Raw genomic sequence first — 20,686 nt, 5'->3', positions numbered from 1 at the left:
TAATGAGATCCCCTCTCAGTCTTCTCTAGGCTAAGCAGGCCCAGCTCCCGCAGTCTCTCCCTCTAATACGTGCTCCAGACCCCAAATCATCTTTGAGGTCTCTGCGGGACTCTCTCCGGTAGCTCCTTGTGTACAGGGGAGCCCAGGACTGGACACAGCCCCAGATGCGGCCTCACTAGGGCCGACCAGGGCGTGTGGGCGGACGGGGGACTGGCCCTGCTGGGCCCTACAGAAACCAGGAGCAGCATGGCCCCCATCCCTCTCCCAGGGTGGGCTGCCCTCTGGGGCGGGCTGCCTTTGTACGGGGAGGTGTTCCCACCCCCCGCAGTGCCCGCACCCTCCAGCCCCGCGGCCCCCGCCCGCTCGGCCCCGCACTTGTCCTCGCCATGTGCCGCGGCGGGGCGGGGGGGAGGGCTGGGTGCGCGCTCCCGGCGCGGCGCGTCCCCGTGGGCGGGCGCGCGCGGCTCGTCGCCGCCGGGCTGCCAGGCACGGCTCGGCTCGGCGCGGCTCGGCGCAGCCCGGCGAGCCCCCCGCCTGCCTCCCGCCCACCCCCGCGCCGCCATGGACGGGGGCGCCTTCGGAGCGGGGAAAGCCGGCGGCGCCTTCGACCCGCAGGCCTTCATCCGGCAGCCGCAGACCATCCTGCGGTTCGTCTCCTGGGTAAGGCCCCGCCGCCCCCGGGGGCGGCACCGACACCGGCACCGGCACCGGCACCGGGGCGGGGGGCGACCCGCTGGGCTGCGGGGGGCGCGGGGCTCCCTCCGGGGCGGGCGGCCGGCACCGGCCCCGACCGTGACCTTCCTGCACACCTGCACACACACACACACACATATATAAACTCATTACGCTGTATGTTACATACCATATGTTATTATATGTTGTTATCATCATATGCTGTTATGTATTACATATTTATTATTATATGCTTTATATATGCATGTGTATGCGCATGTATCGACATATATAATATGCATGTGTCCATCAATATGCCTCCCCACAGCCTAGATCTGTACACACACAGATATGTACGTATATGCTTCCATAGCATTTATGGCTGTATTTCTGTTATGTACATATGTAGGTAGGTATGTTTGGAAATAGGGATCTGTCTCTGGGTTTATACATCTCTGTATGTATAAATCTCCGTGTATATCCACATGTATGTGTGCACACAGATGTACAGCTGTATGTACATATATCTGCGTGTGTGGATATAGGCCCATATGGGGTGAGAGCAGGCTGGTTTGGGGTTTCTTCCATGGGGAGGAAGAGGGTGAGTCAGGTTGTACCGTGACCCTGTCTCCATCTCAGGTGTGGGTTGTCTTCTCACTCTTCCACGCCAGTGCGTTTATGGTGGGTGCAGGGAGGCAGCAGGATGTGGGGTGACAGGGGGAACCCGGGAGGGGGGATGCCGCAGTCCTGGAATTGCTTCCCTGTGGGTCAGAGGGAGCTGGGCTCAGGCCACGCTGGGGTGAGTTGAAGCGGCTGTAGGGGCTGGACGTCGCTCTCTGTTTCACTCGTATCCTCTCAGCCCCCCAACCTGCTTTCCCTGTAATGTTTTTGTCTCTGTAATTCGTGGGGAAGGGGGCAGGGGGAAAGAGGCGCCTAACGGGGGTGTCATGGGAAGGTCTCTCCCTCTTCCCGTGACGCTGATCCCATGGCTGCCCATGGGGCTGGCGCGTTTGTGCAAGAAGGTCATTGGGATTAAGGGAGCGAGAGCTGCAGCAGCGAGCTGGCGGGGGAGAGATTGAGGTCTCAGCCGGGAGCGGAGAAGGGAGGGCAGGGAGAGGGAGCAGGGGAGACACATGCGCATGGGAGCTGGGAGGCAAAGCGGCAGGCTGGCTTTGGGAAAGTAAAATAAAAGCAGTGCCAGGTGGAAACAAGGAGGGAAAAGGAAGGTGGCCTGGCTTGCCGGTGGTGGTGGGGAGGCAGTCCTTGTCCTCCCAGCCGGGTGGGTGCGTGATGTCCCCTCCGGGTGATTCGGAGGGTGGCTGGAGAGCCCCAGGACAGCTGAGGACTTGATTAATGCAGGCATTCTGTCTGTCTGTCCATCTGCCTGAGCTTGTTTACAGTACAGCACATCACGCTGGGAGCGGGTTGGCTGCGCCGGGGGGCTGCTGCTGGGTGCCAGGCGAGGGGGTACGTGTGCCCCCCACCCCTGGGAGGCTGGAGTGGAGCCAGCCTGTGTGCCCAGGGATGATGGATGTGATGTGACCTACAAAGGCTCTCCCGTTGCTAATCTCTGTGGCAGAATTTCATCTTTCTCTAGCTGCCTCTCAGTCTGGTGGTTTTTTTCCCCTTCATCCAAGCACTGCAGGATTTTGGCTTCCCAGAGGCACCAGGTGAGGGAGAGAGAAGAAGAAATATGTTTGTTTTTTAATTAGGCACCTAATCTGCTCCAGAGTATCTCAGGCAGTGTTGGCTTGCTTGCCGAGCTCATTTGTGCACCGTGCAAGGTCCCTCCTGGCAAGAAGCACTTGCTGGAGAGTGGCATCTCCTTGGGACCCCACGCTATTTCTCCCTGCCCATCTGACCTTGACAGAGGACAGGACGGGATTTATCCCAGGCACTTCACTTGGCCCTGGAAATTAAAGTCCTTTTGCCGAAACTGGAGGTGCTCCAGGTCAGCAGTTCAACACAGGAGGGTGGCATGGCTGTCATGGTGCAAGGCTATGCCTTCTTCTCCTCCTTTTCCACTGGCTTGGCCTTGTCTGTCCTCCTGAGCATCTCTCCTTTAACAAAGCAGGGGAATCAAAAGCTCACCCCAAATATTTAGTTGTAGTTTTGGTCATTTCTTTAAACTTGATATCAAGAGGGGTCCTTGTGGGCTGTGAAGTCCTCTCTCAGGCTGTCACAAGTATCAGACTCTTTATGGCCCCTTCCATAAATTGGTTGAACTTTGCTGAAAAAAGACTAGTTTGTGGTTTTCTTCCCTTCTCACTTCCTTTGAGAGAGGGTTCCATGGTTCCAGTGGTCAGAGGCTTTCCACTGTAAATCTGTCTGCTATCCGTTTACTTTTGTGATCTTTTGCCCTTCAGTTTAAATGATGCTTTTCCGTCCCTGGTGTTTTCCCCGTGGTATTTATAAACTGTGATTGCATCCATACTTAGACTTTCTAGTGCCAGGCTCTATGAGCCAAGCTCTTCTGGTGGCCAAGGGCTTTCCCTCCTCGTGGTCTCTCTGAGAGTCTTTCCTTTCACACACTCTTGCACGCACACACTGAAAGTATTTTGCCTGCCATCTCCTGAGATCTCATTTGCCTTTATCCTGCTCATGGCATGAACGGTCCATTGTCTCCCCAGGGCAAGCTGGAGGCTCCTGTTGGCCTGTTTCACGTGATGAGCTTTCACTGAGAGCAGAAATTCTCATGATCTCTTCCTCAGGCAGTGACTTTGTGCTCGGGTCATGCTGCCTTTTAGCAGACTTCATGATGGCACAGAGGTGCATATGGCTTTCTACCAACAGGCACAAAACTGGCTCCTGCCCAGGGAGTTTGCAGCCCAACTGAGGTGGCGGCAAATCTCTGAGGAGAACTGCAGGATCAGGAACAGATGGGGTGACCGAAGATTATTTATGTTGCTCCTTGCTGAAGAGGAGATAGGATAAATTTGACAAGGAAAATGCTAAACTATGGAAAAAGTTTAGCAATTCTGGAACATCTGCCTACCAGGACTGTGCTGCGTGGCAGCTCAGGTTTCGTGGGTGCTTTGGAGGTCAGCAGGCGTAGCAGAGTGAGTGTCTCCCTACAGAAAGGTTTCCTGGTTGCCTGGTGTGTGTGCTGGTGATCAGTGGTGGCCCTGTGGGGTGCCCATGCCAGATTTGGATGTTTAGATGACCCAGAAGCTGGAGTTATTGGTGCTACAGCTGGAGCTAGTGGAGCTGGGTGACCCACACCGAGCTGGGGCTGCACAACTTCAGGATTGTTCTTGAAATAAAGCAGGCAAGTGTGAGCACATCCCTAGCTATTCCCATTGTGCCCTGACCCACAGGGCAGTGCAGCAGAGCTCTCCACAGGCAGTGCAGGGGAGCTGGGTGGCTCCTCTGCAACCCACAGGCGTTGGACGTAACGCTGGCACCATAAATAAGTAAAATGCTAATCGAAACAGGTTGTTCCAGGTGCTCCTGTCTGCTTGGAAACCTGCTTGCTGGAGAAACTGAAGTGCTGCTCGATGCAAAAGCCTAACAAGGCAAAAGTAACACTGTTTTTGGAAGCAGGCCCAGCTTGCTTGGATGTGGGCTTGACTAAGAGTATTTCCAACCAGAGCTGCACAGACAAAGCAGCCCATTAAAACTTGTCACATAGATTGAGGTGCCAAGTCCCCCTCCGACACCAAGGTCACTGCCTCTCCGAAGGGAGGTTTGGTGAGGAGAGGTGCTTCATCTCCTTTTCCATCACCTGCTGTTGCCACCATGTCCTCTGGCTGATGGGAGTATCCAGAACATGTGAGCTGGTACAAGAATTGCTGTCTCCTGCGATTTACATCCCAAGCAGCTCCAGCTGAGCAGACAAGGCAGGTGAAGGACAGGTGAACCACATTCCTGGCTTCCCCATGACAGGCTGGCACCTGAAAGCTGGAGGATGGGAACTAGCCACAGCATGGCAGAGAGCCCCATCTCCTGCTTTGCCAGCAGGTTCCTGGCTTGCCACATTCATGCTTGGCTTACACCACCACTTGTCTCTTCCCAAGGACACACAGTGTGGGCTTGTAATGGCGATTAAACTGAGCCTTAGAGCCTGGAGACCTTGTTAGTCTAAAACCAGCTGCAACTGGGCTCCCACCTTCTTTCTATCTCAAGTTAGTTTAGCTGAGACATTCCCCATGTTCCTGGCCCATAGCTCGTGCTTTCTGCCTCTGCTCCTGCACCCCGGTTTTGCTGCAGCCACCACGCTCGCTGGCTGCGTGCTTGCGAGGTACGTTGGTGCAGATGAGAGAAATGCAGCTGTTCAAAGCACGTGCTGTCAGTCAAGCCCTAGGGACAGTTCTTTGTGGGATGCCCTTGCCTTGGTCAGCTTCAAAAGGGTTTTTGGGGGTTTGCTGTCACAGGGATTGGGTGAAAGGCTGTGTCAGAAGATGAACAACAGATATGCACAGTTGTACAGTGATTCAGGTTGGATACAGCAGGTTGTGTTGTTTCCAGCATAGCATTTCCAGGAAGGATCTTGGAGCAGAAACAAATCTCTCATTAATGACATTTCCAGATTAAAATCTGAGAAGTAGCACAAAGACCAAAGACAGTCAGAAACACGAGCAAGAAGTAAGACAACCATACATAATCTGCTGTTTCAAAACATGAGAGGTATACAGGGGAGAAGCAGAGACTGGCCCCCTCCAGCACCTGCATGGTGATGGGACATGGCTAATGCAAATATTTGTGGCAAAACAAGGCAGCAGAGAGGATTCACGTGGCTGCAAGAGGAACAGTCACTGCGGGTGGCAAGGGGTGCAGTTCTCGTCCTATGCTGCCACAGCCAAGCCAAGGAAGGGGAGATATGTTGCTAGAAAGAAAACAGAACTCTTCCTCTTGGAAAAAGATACCACTTTTGGGTGGTCACTTCGCTGACCAGTGCCATAGCAATGTAGGGACCATCTAGAAAGCACAGAAGAACCTGGATATCACTATGGATGTGTGATTGTGGAGGGTTGCCACCAGTAGTGGTGGGACAGAAGATGCTGTTTAACCACGGGAAGTGTGTGCAATCTGAGCACAGGTCTGGTGGGAGGCAGAAGGGTTAATGGCCAGGCAGTCAGCTGCCAAACCATGTGTGAAAAAGAAGCTGGCTGGCCAGTAAAAGCGTGTCCCAGATCCCATGGCAGGAATTAGGGATTCGGAGCCTTTCTCCCTTCAGTCACCTGCTCCGGCTCAGCCCTGGATGAGGAGCTGGTGCCATGTGGCTGATGGCCAGGGAGGGTGAGCTGGGAGGGAGATGCTGGCATACCTGTGCTCTTCCCCTGTCCCATGTTCAGGGAAATGGGGTCCAGAGAGACTGGCCCCCTCCAGCACCTGCACAAGGCTCAGACACTGTCGAGACTGTGGGCAGGAGCTGTTTGCTGTCTGCGTGGTGCCGGCTGGGGGGAATAAATAGAGGCCGCCTGTTTCCAAGCTGCCAGTCCCATGCATCTCAAAAGCTGCATATGTTTTCTTCAAAATGAACTAAATACAAGTAGATTTAATGACAATAATAATAATATTCCATGTCTGTGCAATGCACTCCAAAGCTTTTCAGAGACTCCATTTGCAAGTGGCTGAATGAAAATGAAAGCCAGATCATCTCTGCCAGTTTATCATTTGCACCATCTCCTGCTCTTGCTTTTTTTTAAACGGATTTATTCTTGGTCATTACCAGATCAGACTCAGAAGAGGTTATGGCTTTGTTCTTCCTGAGGGGGATTTGATTTGAAGTCCCACGAGGAATATTATGTCATCAAACTATTTCCTCTCTATAACAGAATAAAAAAGGGGGTGTGTGAGAGGGAGAGGCAGCACGCAGTGCGACAGAGGCTGTGACTGGAGGGCATTGCAGCGAGCCCAAGCAGGCAGCTCAGCAGAAACCCTCTTCAGCCTCATCCCCACCACAGCCATCATGGGGATCTTGGGGGTGAAGTCAGGAAGGCAGCATGACCAAGTCCTGGGATGAGGTGCAGGAAAATCCTAGTGCACTGCCAGAGGCTGGCTGCGCTTTGTGTCCATCACATGATGCTCAGGAGCATCTGATGCATGGCTGGGGATGGGCAGCATGGTGGAAAGCGCCTCACATGATGTTCAGGAGGTTTTGCCTGGCTTTCTGCAGGGCTGAGCCTACAGTGGGGAGGGACTGGAGAACCTCTCTTCTCATCTCTCACCTTTGCCTTTGGCAAAATCAGATCACCCAGTTTACCAAGAGGAAAAAAAAAAGGTATATAATTCTGCAGGATGCAGAATTTTGCCTGTTTTGCACTTTTCTCACTGTAATGAGCCCTTATATGCCTGTAATGGCCAGCATGAGCCCCTTGAGAAACGAGGAGAGGAAAACTCTCGGATTCTCTCTCTCCTCCCCGCAGTGCTAAGCATTAAATTCATTTTGCTGCGTCTTCTGGCACATTGCTCTGCCTGTGTCAGCTTTGCAATGCACCTGGCTCTGGGCTGCACTTGGTGTCTTTGAAGCGCTTGGATGAAAACAGGAATCGAGGAAAATGATTGCAACAACCAATGTGGATGGACATGGTGTTTAAGGAGCAGTGAAGTGGAGCAAAGCCGGGTCCCAGCAGCAGGGCTGAGTTGCTCAGATCTTTTTCAAGTGCTCTTTTCTGTCCCTTTTTTGAGTGTAGCCCAAGATATCACTGCTTATAAATGTGTACCTCCAGACAGCCTGCACACCTGCCCAACTGATGTTGCTCTTGGAGGCTTAAAGAAACCTTCTCAACCTAAAAATCTATTTACTTTAGGTCTGTTAACTGGCCGAAGCAGCCTTGCTGAAGAAATGAGGCAGCTCAAGTGCACAAAGCTTGGGGATGGCTGCCTGGTTTTTGTTACCAAGCATCAGAAAGTGGCCAGTGATCTCCCTCTGCAGAGTGGAAGGATGGGCTGCATTTGGGAGCCTCAGGAGGCCTCTTGTTAGCCTGTGGACAAGTCCCTTGCCTGCATCTCACTGCTCAGTGAGGAGAAGACTTCTGCCATCTTCTCCTTGCCTCCTCTTTGCAGCTGGATGTGTATTTTGGGCCACTTTATCAGTGGCCATAGGCAAGGCTTTGTGCAGCGAGTGCCAAATGGGGGGAGACGACACAAGCAGCAGTAGCACAGAGCAGTAAGAGGCCTGTGCCAGTGCTGCTGGTTGCTGGCATTCCTTTAGAAGTGCTGCAGATGTGATGGGAACAGGAATGTAAACACTTCATCCTTGAAAACTTGGTGCTTTGTTTATAATCTAGGCAATCATTCATACTGCACCTGCTGCTCGGATCATCTTTGCAGGGCATGGATTGTGAAATCAAGGAAATAAAATGTATTTGCTCTTTCTAAGATGACTTGCCACGTCAGGGAGCTTCCACCCAGCTGCTCCCTTACCAACAAGGAATAGCTGCCATGGACAAAGTGTGCAACAGTTTCTATTAAAGGCTGCAAGACCTAAGCTCTCGTAACTATGATTTTTTTAAATAAAATTGTTTGTCACAACAGTTTCTGGGTACGGACATCATGGGAGTAAAACAGGCGATGTTGTCTGTCAGCAGCAGCAGCAGCAATTACCTCTTTTGCTGTCCAGCTCTGCCTGGAATCTCTGGTTTGAGCCTGCCCATTCTTGCCCAGTCAGTGTAATCCAGCCCAGCTCAAGGCTTCTGTGCACAGTGGGTCCTCACAGCGTTTTGCTGTGCCATCGGGGTGGTGACAAGCTGGCAAAGGGAGCACGCCCTCTCTTTGCCCTCTCTGCAGTGCCAGGGAGTGGAGCATGGATCAGAGCTGATGCCAATGGTGAGGAAAGCACAGAGAGAAGGAGACATCTTAAGCTACTATGCTTTGGTCCATAGAAAGCTTTCCTAAGGATAAAGAGTACTTTGGGATGGCTGTTTCAGGAGAGAGAAGATAAGCATCCACAGCGTCTTATTCTGCTCACAAGTGAGAACACGCTTAGTGGAATCTCCCCAAAAAACTCCTAAGATCATCTGAAATCAGATGCTTGCCTGTAAATCATACCTTGGGCACCTCCAGGCTGTGAAACTTCTCTCTTCATAGGAGAGAAGTCTGGCATCTTGGCTGACTGCAGATGGAGAAAGCAAGTTAGGAGTGCCACCTCTGCTTGAAAATTAGGGAGAGGGAGATGTTCCTCTAGTCTTGTGACTCTGAGCTGTGCCTTTATGATGAGCCAGCATAAAAAGGTATGGAAGAGCAAATGCAAAAAGAAATTACTCTGTCCAGCCCAGCAGCAAACCCAAAGCTAAGAGCAGAGAGAAGATGTGTATCAGGATATATCTCCACAGCTGTGTCTCTGGGGATAGACCATTACAGAAGTTCATTCATCCCGAATGAGTAAGCAGAGACTCACAATACAGCTCTTGCAAGGCTTTTTCTGACTCGGGGAATCAACATTTCACCAGTTTTGAGTCCTAAACCAAAACTGAACACCAGACTATGCCATTTTGGAGGCTGTTCCTCATCTTCCAAAGAGAAGATAAGCTTTCTGTTTAATGCTGCAGAAAACAGTGCACCCACTTTGAAAGCTCAATATATGGAGGTTGGTACTTCAGGTGTCAGCATCAGTGCTGGTCACAGCCTCACATTGGGGTGTCACTTCAGGAGTCTTGTCAGCTCTTCCTCAGGTCAGAGGAACAGGGTGTTATTGCCAATGACCCTAGGCAGACCTGTCAGCCCAGCCTGTTGTGAAGGTGTGTGAGACATCCCACTGAAAGAGCCTGGCTGTAATTGTCTGCAATTTTGCTGCTTTCCAAACCATTCAGGCTGAAATTTTGAGGACTAAATCTTTGCTTCTAGCAGACGAGATTCTTATTTAATTTTCACGGGCAATTTCTGCAAAATACGATCAATCTTGATTTGCAAGAAGAAGGAGGAGGAGGAGAAATAGGTTATTTTACTTCTAAACTTAAAACACTCTTGTGATTTTCAGAGAACCCATACAGTTCCTATGCTTAGGAACACCAGCTTCCAGCTTTTTTTACTTTGTTCTAGTGTGATACACCCAATTTCAGCAACCCAAGTGTGACCCAATTATGAGTCTTGAGGTGCAAAAATAATACCGGTGTCAGTGGATATTTGTTAGAGTTTGGCAGGTGAAATGTGGTTGGTGTTGAGTATCTGTCCAAGGGCTTTTGGGGGGCTGTGAGAAAGGTTTTTTCTCTGGTTCTCGACGCCACAGGCCAAGCAGCAGAGGTCTGTGCTGTGCATCTTGGGTATCCAACCCCACTGGCGATAGGTGGTGTATTGGGTTGGCATTAATCAATAATTTTCCTGCACTCGTAAAGCTCCTTCTCTGCTTTCTGGTTTGTCTTCTGGTGCTTGGTTGGATTAAGTGGTACTGGGGTCCTGACCAGGCAAACACTCAGACCTAGCTCCACTTCCGGCAGGAGACTTGGCCTCCTCATCCTCTTGTGTGGCTGCTTCTCCTTGGGGATAGGGTGGTGGTTCCAAGGGTGCCAGGTCTTGTTGTGCAGACATCTTCCAGGCTGGCAGAGTACCCTGGTGATGTCCTAGTGCACTTCATACGTAATTTCATGCCATGCTTGAGGTCCCATTCCCATTCCCCTGAGGCTCTTGCAGGCAGCATCCAGTCAGCTGTTCCTACTGAAGGTCTTCAGATGCCCTACAAAGAAAAATCTGTACATGCTGCCTTACTATTCCCCTCTTTCTTCTGTGGGGAAGGGGAAGCTGTTTATTTGAGAGGCAAGGTGCAGGACTAGGGCTGCTGTAAATAGCTCTCTGCTTTGGTGAACCTGCTGTGTCAAAGAGGGACAGCCTTGTGGCAGGCGATGAAGGCTAAGCCCATGAGCAAAGATTAGACCAGCAACTGCGGATTAGGGCATTTCTACCTGGAGTCATCCTTGACTCTGCCTGATTTAAAATAACATGCAGCGGCAGTGGTGGTGACAGGTAAGGAGGACTCACAGTGGCCCTGACAAGTGGACCTGGAGTAAGGATGTTTGGCCCCTAAAATCTGTTGGGAAGGTTGGAGGGTGTTGACATGGACAGAGTGTTGGTGTGTGGACAGAAGGATGGGTGGTGTCATGGAGTGGGCTGATGGAGAACCGGCGGACAGAGGTGTGTGATGTGGGGAAATGGGGAGGATGGAAGCCCGGCAGAATGGAGCTGCAGAGCAAGCAGGGCTGTGGATTGTGGGAGGGTGGATGGGGAAAAGAGCGTAGTAGCTTGCTAGATAAAATCAGTGATGCACGGTAGGAACAATTAATCTCTTGGAGGGGAAGGAGTGAGTGGGAGAATAAGTGCAGACTACAAGAATTTCCACTACTTGAAGCCATTGTATACAGGCACCTGCACCAAAACCATATCCCAATTTACCCTCCATGTCACCTCCCTGTGTGTTTTGTGGGAAGCCACCCTTACTCCAGACTACAACTGCTTTGCATCGCTTTAGGTCAGATGGATAAAAAGGTTCAATCTAAAAATGTCCTATTTTAAGTTAATCCTCAGAAATAAAATGAGACCACGTTCCCAGTAAATTCCCTGTGGCTACAGCCCAGGCAAGGCAGCAGGGCAGGAGCTCAGCAGAGCAGAGTGGTGCTGGCAAAGGGTGTCTGTCCCCTGCAGAGCTCTGCTCCTTTGTGCTGGTCCAGGGAGATGGGGCTTGCCCTGACGTATCTCCGGCCTTGCTCCCCACCAGGTGTTCTCCATCGTGGTGTTCGGCTCCATTGTCAATGAAGGGTACGTGAACCGCGTGGATGAGTTAGAAGAGCACTGCATTTTCAACCGCAATCACAATGCCTGCAACTATGGCATTACCGTGGGTGTCCTCGCCTTCCTCAGCTGCCTTCTTTACCTGGCTCTGGATGCCTACTTCCCGCAGATCAGCAGCGTCAAGGACCGCAAGAAGGCAGTGCTCTCGGACATCGGCGTCTCGGGTGAGCTTCCTGGCTGTTTGGCCCTAGTGGCTTGTTCCAGCCATTCAGGCAAACTGCTCAACGTCAGGCACTCCCCGAAGTATGTCAAAGGGGCCAGGAGTGGAGTGAGGGCAGGATCAGGGGAAGCACCTGAATTTGCTAAGGACTTTGGGCTTGCAAGTTCTCTCACAGTTAGCTCCTTTCCTAGCAGTCCTATGTACAGCTGACAGGAGAAGGGGAAGGATTGTGCCCTGTTTTGCTGCTGCTTTGGAATGCCCATTTCCCTCACTGCCAGGTGTCTGCCTGTGCCTGGCAGAGAGGGTGAGTACCTCCTACCTTCACCCATTTCCTGGGGGCATAGCATGTTAGTGATCCTTCAGCACTTTTCCTTGATGTGAGTCCCTGAGCTGTTCTGTCCTGAGCACAAGCTGGTCTCTGTGTAACTGCAAACCAGCTGCTTTCCACTCTCTTGCAGCTCCTGTGGAAGGAATTGCTCTTTGCTTGTCCTTGCAGGACAGGATTGTGAAGCAATGGCTGTTTCATAGAGCCCAGATGATTGCTTTAGTACTGGAAGCCCTTCAGGCTCCCTCCCAAGGCCAAATGCAAGTCCTGTGATCAATCCAAACACAAGCAAATGAACTCTCCTGAGGTTCTTTCTGCAGACACCTCTTGGTCACCTTGACAATTTGCTGTCAGGGAGCCTGCCAGCTCACTTAGGCTCAGACTGGCTGACCGGTCAGTTTTGCCCAGTCTGCAACATAGTGGTGGGTCTCAGAGGGTTGAAATTTCCAGAGGAATGTAATATATATATATATGTTATGCTCACACATAATCTTGTTCTTTGTCCTTCCTGTTGACATGACGGTGGTGGTCCCTCCCAGCCTTTTGGGCATTCCTCTGGTTCGTTGGCTTCTGCTTTCTGACCAACCAGTGGCAAGCTTCAAAACCAGAAGACAACCCACTGAATGAGGGAGGGGATGCAGCCCGAGCAGCCATCACGTTCTCATTTTTCTCCATCTTTACCTGGGTGAGTACAGTAGCCATGATGTTGGATCAGATGTCCTCTGTACTGTATTATCGTGTGGGGAATGAAAGGTGACTGGCTAAGAGTGATTCGCTCTGGGATCTCAGTTCACATGGCTTCTGAAAAGGAAAAGCAGGAGAGGAGGTGGCTGGGAAGTAAACTTGGGAAACGGAACTCAAAAACTTACGTGGAAGAAGGTTTTGGAACACTAATAAGCACAATGGGAGAGAGAGTCCCATATCCCAGTAAGGAGTGTTTTCAACAGACCTTTAGTATGGCCTCGGACAAGCCAGCTCCCCAACCATCACTGTCATAGAATCATACAATAATTTGAGTTGGAAGGGTCTTTTACAGGCCATCTAGTCCAACCCCCCTGCAAAGAGCAGGGACATCTCCAACTAGATCAGGTGGCTCAGAGCTCAGTTCAATCTGACTTTGAATGTTTCCAGGGATGGGGCATCCACCACCTCTCTGGATAACCTGTTACCATTTTCTCTGTGTGTCAGAGGACTTCAGCAGCACTTTCACCTTACAGACACTAAGCCAAGAAGGGAGCTGCAGGCCAGGGGTTGCACTCATCTCCCTCCCACCTTTGCTTCCATCATGCAAGATGTCATCATTGTTCTTCTGGACTCTGTCTGCACCCACCATTGGAGTGCCACCTCACTGGGTCGCCTTTTAGGAAGGTGATCGTGCTGTCTTAAGACTGCCCTTTTTTCCCCAGCAGTTCCTTATTGCTAGTTTCCTGGAAAAGCTGTTGTGTGCAATATAAATATCCCTGATGACTTCCTCCTGCCTCTGAAAGCACCAAGCACAAGTGATTTTTTTCTGAAGTGACGGGATAGTGCCAAGCAGGAAAGCATTTTAACCCTGTCTCCATGCATAAGCCCTTGTGGCTTTATCTTCTCCTCTTCCTGCAGGCCCTGATGTTGGGCAGGAGCCAGATAGGAAAGGTGCTGTAAGACCACAGAGCTGTCAGAGAGGAGGGGGGCTGCAAAGGGTTGTGCTCTCAGCACCCTTGCCATGGTGACACCAGGCAGGATCAAGGGACAGCAGTGTGTGTGTTCCCTTCATGAGCTGTGTCCTGCACTCGAGTGCTGCCGACAGCCCCTTGCAAGCTCCAGCAGAAAGTGTGACAAGGAGCAAGGCTTTTGCAAGGGGTCCCTCAGGACACTTTTGGAGGTGCCATCACCTGCAGTGATCCTCTCCCATGCACAGGCTTGCAAGTGGCTAAACAGGAATTCTCTTCGCCTGGTTCCTTGGGGTTTGTTTTTATTTCAGTCAAACACTCTGGTTTGCTCTACCTTACTGATTCTCCCTCCTGCTCCCCTCTCTCTCCTCACAGGGCTTCCTCGTATTTCTGGCTTTCCGGAGACTCAGAGACATTAATTTTCAGGAGGAATACAATACCCTGTTCCCTAACTCCCCATCCTTGCTGCCTTAGTGACCCTTGCTGATGGGAGAATTTTTGGGAAGGAGTGGAGGGATGCAGCTGGAGGAGGTCACTGAACAGAGCTGGTTCCAATGCCCTGACTATGAGTGTGTGGTCACTGCAGGGCACGGGATGGGAAGATATGGGCCAATGAATTGGAGTGGGGTTGTCCCCTGAACGGGGAATCTCTCTCTGGAGAGTTGGAACTGGCAGTTTCTTCTCCTCTTCTGCTCCCTTCTCTCCCTTACCCATACCCTAACTAATGATGTGTAACACTACTGTGCCTTTTTTTGATGACTGCTCAGACCTAATACTTCAGCCAGGAGATGCCCTCTCCCCCCACCATTTTATCTCTTCCATTTCTTCCCAGACCTCATTCCCCAAAAACCTCTCCCCCGTCACCTGCTAGACTGCTCACCTCTCTCAGGGATGCTCTGGGACAACAAGCCATGCCTGCTGAACCCTGTGCCCAGGCTCTCCCAGTCCACCAAAAGGTGCCCTGCCTGCAGTGCCTGAGGCAGGAGACAGCAGTTTGCTTGCTAACTGTCCCCTGGTCTGGGAAGCAGCTACCTTGCTTCCTGCTGCTCCTTCCTAAGGTCTGTGCTACACCTTGTGGATGTTGACTGGTGAAGGGATTTCAGGGGGTGACCTCTACCTCAGTACTTGTTGAATCCTGCTCTCCTTACTGGCCTTTACAAGCCAGATCAGCAGCCCAGCATCCAAGCCCTCTGGTGTTGCTGAGGCAGATTGCCTTCCCACAGCCAGGAGGGGCTGACTGGGATAACCACGTGCCAGCTGAGCCTCTGCGACCCGTGCGATGTTGGTGAAACCCCACCGGCAGACAGGAGGTGCCCCGAACATCCCAGAGAGAGCAGGGAGCCTTGGCAGGCTGCACACAGCCAGCTGGACTTGCAGCCATCCCTGCCCAATCCTCCTCTGTCCTTGTGGGCTCATGCTTTCTGTGGGACAGTGTGGACTTCCGTGCTCGTGGGGCGTTTCACTGGCAATCTGCCAGGCGGGCCTCGCACACTAATCCGTAACCACTACTAATCCCACTTTTGTTTGTTTCTCTTTTTCGGTACGTTCCCCCTCTTTTTCCTCTTCCCTCCCCTCTCTGCTTCCCATGTCTTCCCTTCACCTCCTCCCTTAAAGGTGGGCCAGGCATTCCTGGCGTATCAGCGTTTCCAGCTGGGTGCCGATTCGGCCCTCTTCTCCCAGGACTACATGGACCCAAGCCAGGACTCCGGCATGCCTTATGCTCCCTACACGAACGAGGAGGATGCTACAGATGCGGTGGGGACGTACCAGCAGCCCCCTCCAGCAGATGCTTTCGACACCGAGACACAGGGGTACCAAACGCAGAACTACTGAGCCACCGATGCCCCTTTCCCTTCCCCTTTCCCTTCTGCCCCCGTTCCCACTGCCGGCAGAAAGCCGAGGCACAAACAAGACACGTGCATAGTGGTACAAGAGGTGGCTCTCAGCTATGCTCCAGCCTTCTGGGTCATCTGTTTTTATTTATTGTTTTTAAAAAAGGAAAAAAAAAAAAAAGGAAAAAAGGTTTCCCCATCACCTCTTCCTTCTCCTCTCCCACCTGCCAGAACCAAATTTTTCCAAAATCTGCATTTTGATAGAAAGGTCCCCCCTTTCCTCCTCTCCCTCCTGCCTTGCTGCAGAGGGCAGAGTCTGTCTTATGGACAGGAGAGGAGCTATGGCACCGGCAGGGCAGGGGAAAGGGTGTTGGAGGCAGATGGAAAAATGAGAGGGACCGGGGCCCTTCCTGGAAGAGGTTGTATCGCTGAAGGTTGGAGTAGATGTGGGAGCATCCGAATAGTTCTGGAGCACCTGGTGGCTCAGGGAGGGGAATGGTGTTGGAGTCAGCATACAAGAGTGTGAGGAGGGGCCTGGAGGACAGAAGGAATGGCATCCTCCATGTAAAGACAAGGGGGGCTTTTCCCTGCCACATGCTAGCGAGGGAGGGTGCTTTATTTTTAGAGGGTTTGGGAGAAGTGGTATGGGGAGGGGGGGAGCACAAGGATAGAAAATGGGAAGGGAAAAAAGAAGATTTGCAGGTACAATCAGAAATCACAGGGACATCTGTAGGTTACAGCAAGAGACTGAGCAGAGCAGAGGGGTAGTGCCCTGAGATTCACTTCTTCCTCAGCCCCCTTGGATTGAGGTGGAGGTGATTCCCCTCGCCTCTATGTCCTGCTAGTCACTGCTCTTCTCAGACCAGTGTTTGATGAGGCAGGAGGGGAGCCATGCCCAGTCTCTGGGCCCAGATAGAGTGCCTGTGGGAGGAAGGATGGAGGAGGTGGGCTTCTAGAGAGCCCTGAGGGCCTTCAACCCCAGCTGGGCTGGTTTGAGGGGGAGAGGAGAGCTTTGTCATTTCACCCGGAGTGGGAGGAGAAGAAAGACAGTTTTGCTCCTCAGGTCCTGCTGAACCTTCCTCTGTTCCTCTGTTCCTTTACAATAGTGCAAAGCCTCTTGCTGACACCATCTTTGTAGCATAGAGGAATGGAGCAGGACCCCACTTAGAAAGAAATACTGCTGCTGGGGTGGCTAGCATGTGTCTGGCTCTTGCACAGGGGTGCAGCCAAGCTGGGAAGGGTCCCTGCATGGCTGAGCTTTGCCTCCCACTCAGATAGGGAGCAGGTCTTGGTGTGCAGCAAATTGGTTGGGGCCAGACTGAGTTGTCTGAAAACATAGACCATACCTTAGTGCTCTTCTGCAGCATCTCAGATCCTGGCTGACTTTAAAGCCTCGCCTAGGTGGCAGCACTGACTCTTAGATAGAGCTCGTATGGGTATCATTCCACACTCCTTATGATTTTGCTCCAAGTAAAGACGCAGCTGTGGAAGCTCACTCTCTGTTCCAGGTTAGAAGTTAGGTCTGTGCGTGAAGACAGATTCCCAGATTTCCCTTGAATGGAAATAATTCAGCAATAGCTACCTAGACAATTATCCTGGGCACAGACATCTCTCAGAGCACAAGAAGCAGGGTTTACCTTGCAGCAGTGAGGAGCTCCATCCCCCAGGCAGCCACCCTGCTTGATGCAACTGTCCCAGTAGCAGAGATCAGGAGCACATCCAAAACCTGTAGGTGCCTGCACTGCACATGCAGCCTATTCCTCATAGCACCCTTAGGAGTGGAGAGAATGGGACACAGGTCTGGCCTGTGGCTGTGTGAACATCTCATCTGGAGGGCACCAAGGTTACCAGTCCTTCCCTCCTCCCAGTGGCCCACAAAGATAGGGAAGGGGTAGAAACTGTAGAGCAGCAGGCTCCCAGAGGGAAGTGGAGCAGTGTTCTCCACTGTATACAGGCACTGTTTCTCCCCGTTCCTACCAGCACATTTGTGCTCCTGGTGGCTGTCCCCATGGCTTGTCCTCCCCAGGCTTGCCCCGCCTTGCTGGTGGTTACCCACTGGTGAGGATGGGAGCAGGGGATCAGGTAGCCCTAGGGACACAGCAGGAACGACTGGGCACAGGCACACATCCCTTGCTCTGTGGCTATGAGTGAATGCAATACTGTAAATAGGAGGGGTGCTTTTTGGAAGGAAGCCCCTCGACCTTCATTTTCTGTGGGTTCAGCCTAATATTTAGGCTTGGGACGAGTTTAGTTTATTGAGAGAGGTTTGTTGTGGCTGGATGTGGGGGGAGTACCCTCCTGTCTGTCTCCCACTAGGGGAGAAGAACGAATGAATGATGAGGTGGAGGAGGAGAGAAATTAGTTGTACTCACCCAGACTCATCTGTGTCATCCTTCATGCTTTCATTTGGGGTGTGGGGAGGGAACTGAGAGGAGGAGGAGGCTATAAATAACCACCCCTTAGCACAAAAATGTGTTGTACCTTTTGGGAGGTCCCTCCTCTGTGAGTGACCAGGCACCTAAGGAGAGGTACAGACAGTATGTGGGGGATGTACCTGGGCTCTGTTTTGGGGTGTGGTGCAGGAGCATCTTGCATGCCCCTTCTCCCATCAGAGTTACATAGGTGGCTAAACACCATTTGGGGCTGATTAAATGAGCAGGCTTTCCTTTATCCTCTTCAGCTTGCTTCCCTCATGTAACCAGCTGATGGGCTCAGGTAGGCTTGAGGCAGGAATGAACCTCCCCCTCAGAACCAGCACTTCAGTGAGACGTGAGCCAGGTGGCTTCATCTTGGGTTACTTCTTGGTTGTTCTCCTTGCTTTGTGTCATAAGAAAAGCATTGATGTGACAGGGGACACTACAGCAGTAGATACTTGGACAACTTCTTGCTTTTGCTCATGGGAGAAGACTTGCTCTGCTTGGGTTCACGGGCTTTCAGCCTTTGCAGTGGAGGGTTGGTGGTGACAGACCTGGGAGTGGGACTCTGCTTGTTTGCAGGTAGCCATTTAAAATGCAAAATGCAATTTCCAGTGGCATTTGGCTGGTTCTGCAGCTGATGAGACATACAGACCTACCCAAAGGGCTTGTTATCTTATCTTAGGTGCTTCTGATAAGGTGCTGCCTATTTCTGGTGATCATAGGCGTGACCTGAGCAGCTGACTGGAACATGTCCCTTTTGCATTCTAAGTGTGGGTGAGATCAGCCCCACTCTAGAGATTAGGAGATCAGAGGGAAGGCTGTATAAGTGAAATGATAAGGCGGCTTTCTTCCCCCTCTGCCATTTGTTCAGATTACAGAGGATTATGCATCCCCTGTTGGGAGCAATGGCCCCTTGATGTCTTCTTATCTTACAAAGCCCCCAAATAAAGGACTGTTCTGTGGAAGCAGAGGCTGTGAAGGGCAAAGAGATGATGAAACCTTGCCCCAGTTCTGTCTGTGGATTCAGCCTCCTGGTGTGTCCCCATCCCTGGCTCACCCATATCCCCACCACCCTGTTCATCACCTCATCACACACCCTTCCTCTCTGCGTTATTCCTGGCAGTTCCCTCGGGGGAGGAGGTGTCTTTGTCCCTGTACCCTTGCAAGCACTTGGGAGGACCCAGGAAGGCAGCATTGCAGGGTGGTTCCCACAGGAGTCTCAGCTCCCATCCCCAGAGCAGGTACAAGGTAAGGAGCCCAGTGAGGCCACCTCACGCAGCAAGTTCAAACCATCCATCCAGACAACTCCCTGCTGCCTGTGTGGCATTTGTAACACCACCTGGGCTGCCCTGCCCCTTGCCCTGCCACATTACTGCCTGTGTATAGTATATATATTATATATATATATTTAAAAAGATGTATAATATAAAGCTATACATATATACGTATATACGATGACTCATGGATGGCCTGCCGCATACAGGATCCTCTGAGTGGTCTTGTCTAAGCCCGAGTGTCCCTTCACCCCTCCTCCCCCTGCCCCTGTCCGTTCCAAAATTCAACTACAGCGAACCCCGCCACCTCGGCACCTGTGTTTACAATGTCCTATATATTTGTGGTTAACAAAGTGAAGGTGGTAACTACTGGTGTCTCAATAAAGTTATGACGTTCAAAATAACCATACTATATGGAAAAAAAAAATGGTCTGGCTTTTCTTCTTTGGGGAGGGATGGCTTTTTTAGTTTGGTTTGCTACAAGAGCATTGGCTCCTGTGCTCCTGCATGGCCGAGCTGTCAAGTTTAGTGACAGTCAGTGGCTTGAATGGAGGAAAGAAACTTAAAGAACTGCCCTTATTGAGGTGTTTCAGTGGAAGCTAATGGTTACTTGTTTTACTTGGCCTAAGTTTCAAATCACACACCATCAAGTGTCTCTCACCTAATCAGTAGGAAAACCTGAGGAACCTGACATGCCATGTTAGAAGTGGACTCTCACTGTGAAAAGGATGTGGCAATAGGGGGTGTGGATGGGGGACTTATAAGAATATAGGATACAAACCTATATGAAAATAAACACCTGTATTTCCACACCCAGGGAAGCAGATCTGTTTAGTCTTTTGATGTGTCTTTATTCATCTATATGTGATCATTGCTCAGGTGTCTGGTGTACTGCAGGTTTTCAAAACATAATCAGACCCTGGGAAATGGGCTCTCAGGTCACTGCCGACAGTGGGTGTCAGTGATTGGTAGCCCACCACTAAAAAGGATCTTGTTTCAACAGGCTTTGCAATAAAAATTAAATTCAAAATCCCATCCTGTGATGATGCTTAGCTAAAGCTTCCTTCTCATTCCCTTCTAATGAGTCAGTCACCCGAGTACCTGAGTATCACATTTCCCAGCCCTTGTGAGGTTTGAGGACAGTAAGCAGAAGCACATGATGGTGAACAGGCTCTAGCCATTCCTCCAAACTGTCTCCCCTCTTGGGGACACTACTGAGCACACACTGCAGCTGTGCATCAGATTATATGCAAAAGTGTTGGTGGACCGACCCATCTGTTTCATGATTAATCTTTGTTTGGACAAAGACCCTTCCTACAGTCACAGCTTTTGGGGTGGATGTGTTGTGGAGATACTGAGCCCACGGAAAGGCAAATGTCTGTGTTGGCAACAAGTAGAGTTAAAAACTGGTGAGACAAAATGTTGCCAAAAGCAAGCATTTCAGATGAATAGGACTCCAACATTACTAGTTTGTTAGTGTTTTCTAATAATTTGAAATCTCTTTAATTTTGCTTTCTGGTATTTCACATGCTTATGAGTCATGTTTTGAAGCCTCTCCGTGCAGCCATGACATCTAGAAACAATTCTGTTATAAAGTTGTTTTCTTTTTTTATTTTAAAGTTCACATAATCC

At 51.1% G+C, this 20,686-nt stretch overlaps 1 protein-coding gene across 2 annotated transcripts; it reads left to right on the top strand.

Moving 5' to 3' along the window:
* The first annotated feature begins 467 nt into the window (after window positions 1-467).
* Window positions 468-19,821, top strand: SYNGR1 (synaptogyrin 1). 2 transcript variants are annotated; one of them, XM_069002750.1, is made up of 4 exons: window positions 468-660; window positions 11,321-11,558; window positions 12,419-12,564; window positions 15,146-19,821. In XM_069002750.1, exons 1-4 carry the CDS (start codon window positions 562-564, stop codon window positions 15,362-15,364), a joined length of 702 nt encoding a protein of 233 aa, XP_068858851.1. In that variant the 5' UTR covers window positions 468-561; the 3' UTR covers window positions 15,365-19,821. The 2 variants fall into 2 exon arrangements, with proteins under 2 accessions (XP_068858851.1, XP_068858852.1); XM_069002751.1 differs by having other exon boundaries at window positions 13,907-15,238.
* Window positions 19,822-20,686: the final 865 nt, after the last annotated feature.

Source organism: Aphelocoma coerulescens, chromosome 1A (assembly GCF_041296385.1).
Source record: "Aphelocoma coerulescens isolate FSJ_1873_10779 chromosome 1A, UR_Acoe_1.0, whole genome shotgun sequence".
Lineage (NCBI taxonomy): Eukaryota > Metazoa > Chordata > Aves > Passeriformes > Corvidae > Aphelocoma > Aphelocoma coerulescens.
Note: the sequence above shows the minus strand (reverse complement) of the source record. Positions and strands in the feature narration are given on the sequence as shown.

Coding starts and splice junctions, on each gene's coding strand:
- SYNGR1 (XM_069002750.1), top strand. CDS start 562: ATGGACGGGGGCGCCTTCGGAGCGGGGAAAGCCGGCGGCGCCTTCGAC. Junction 661..11,320: donor TCCTGCGGTTCGTCTCCTGG/GTAAGGCCCCGC, acceptor GCTCCCCACCAG/GTGTTCTCCATCGTGGTGTT. Junction 11,559..12,418: donor CTCGGACATCGGCGTCTCGG/GTGAGCTTCCTG, acceptor GGTCCCTCCCAG/CCTTTTGGGCATTCCTCTGG.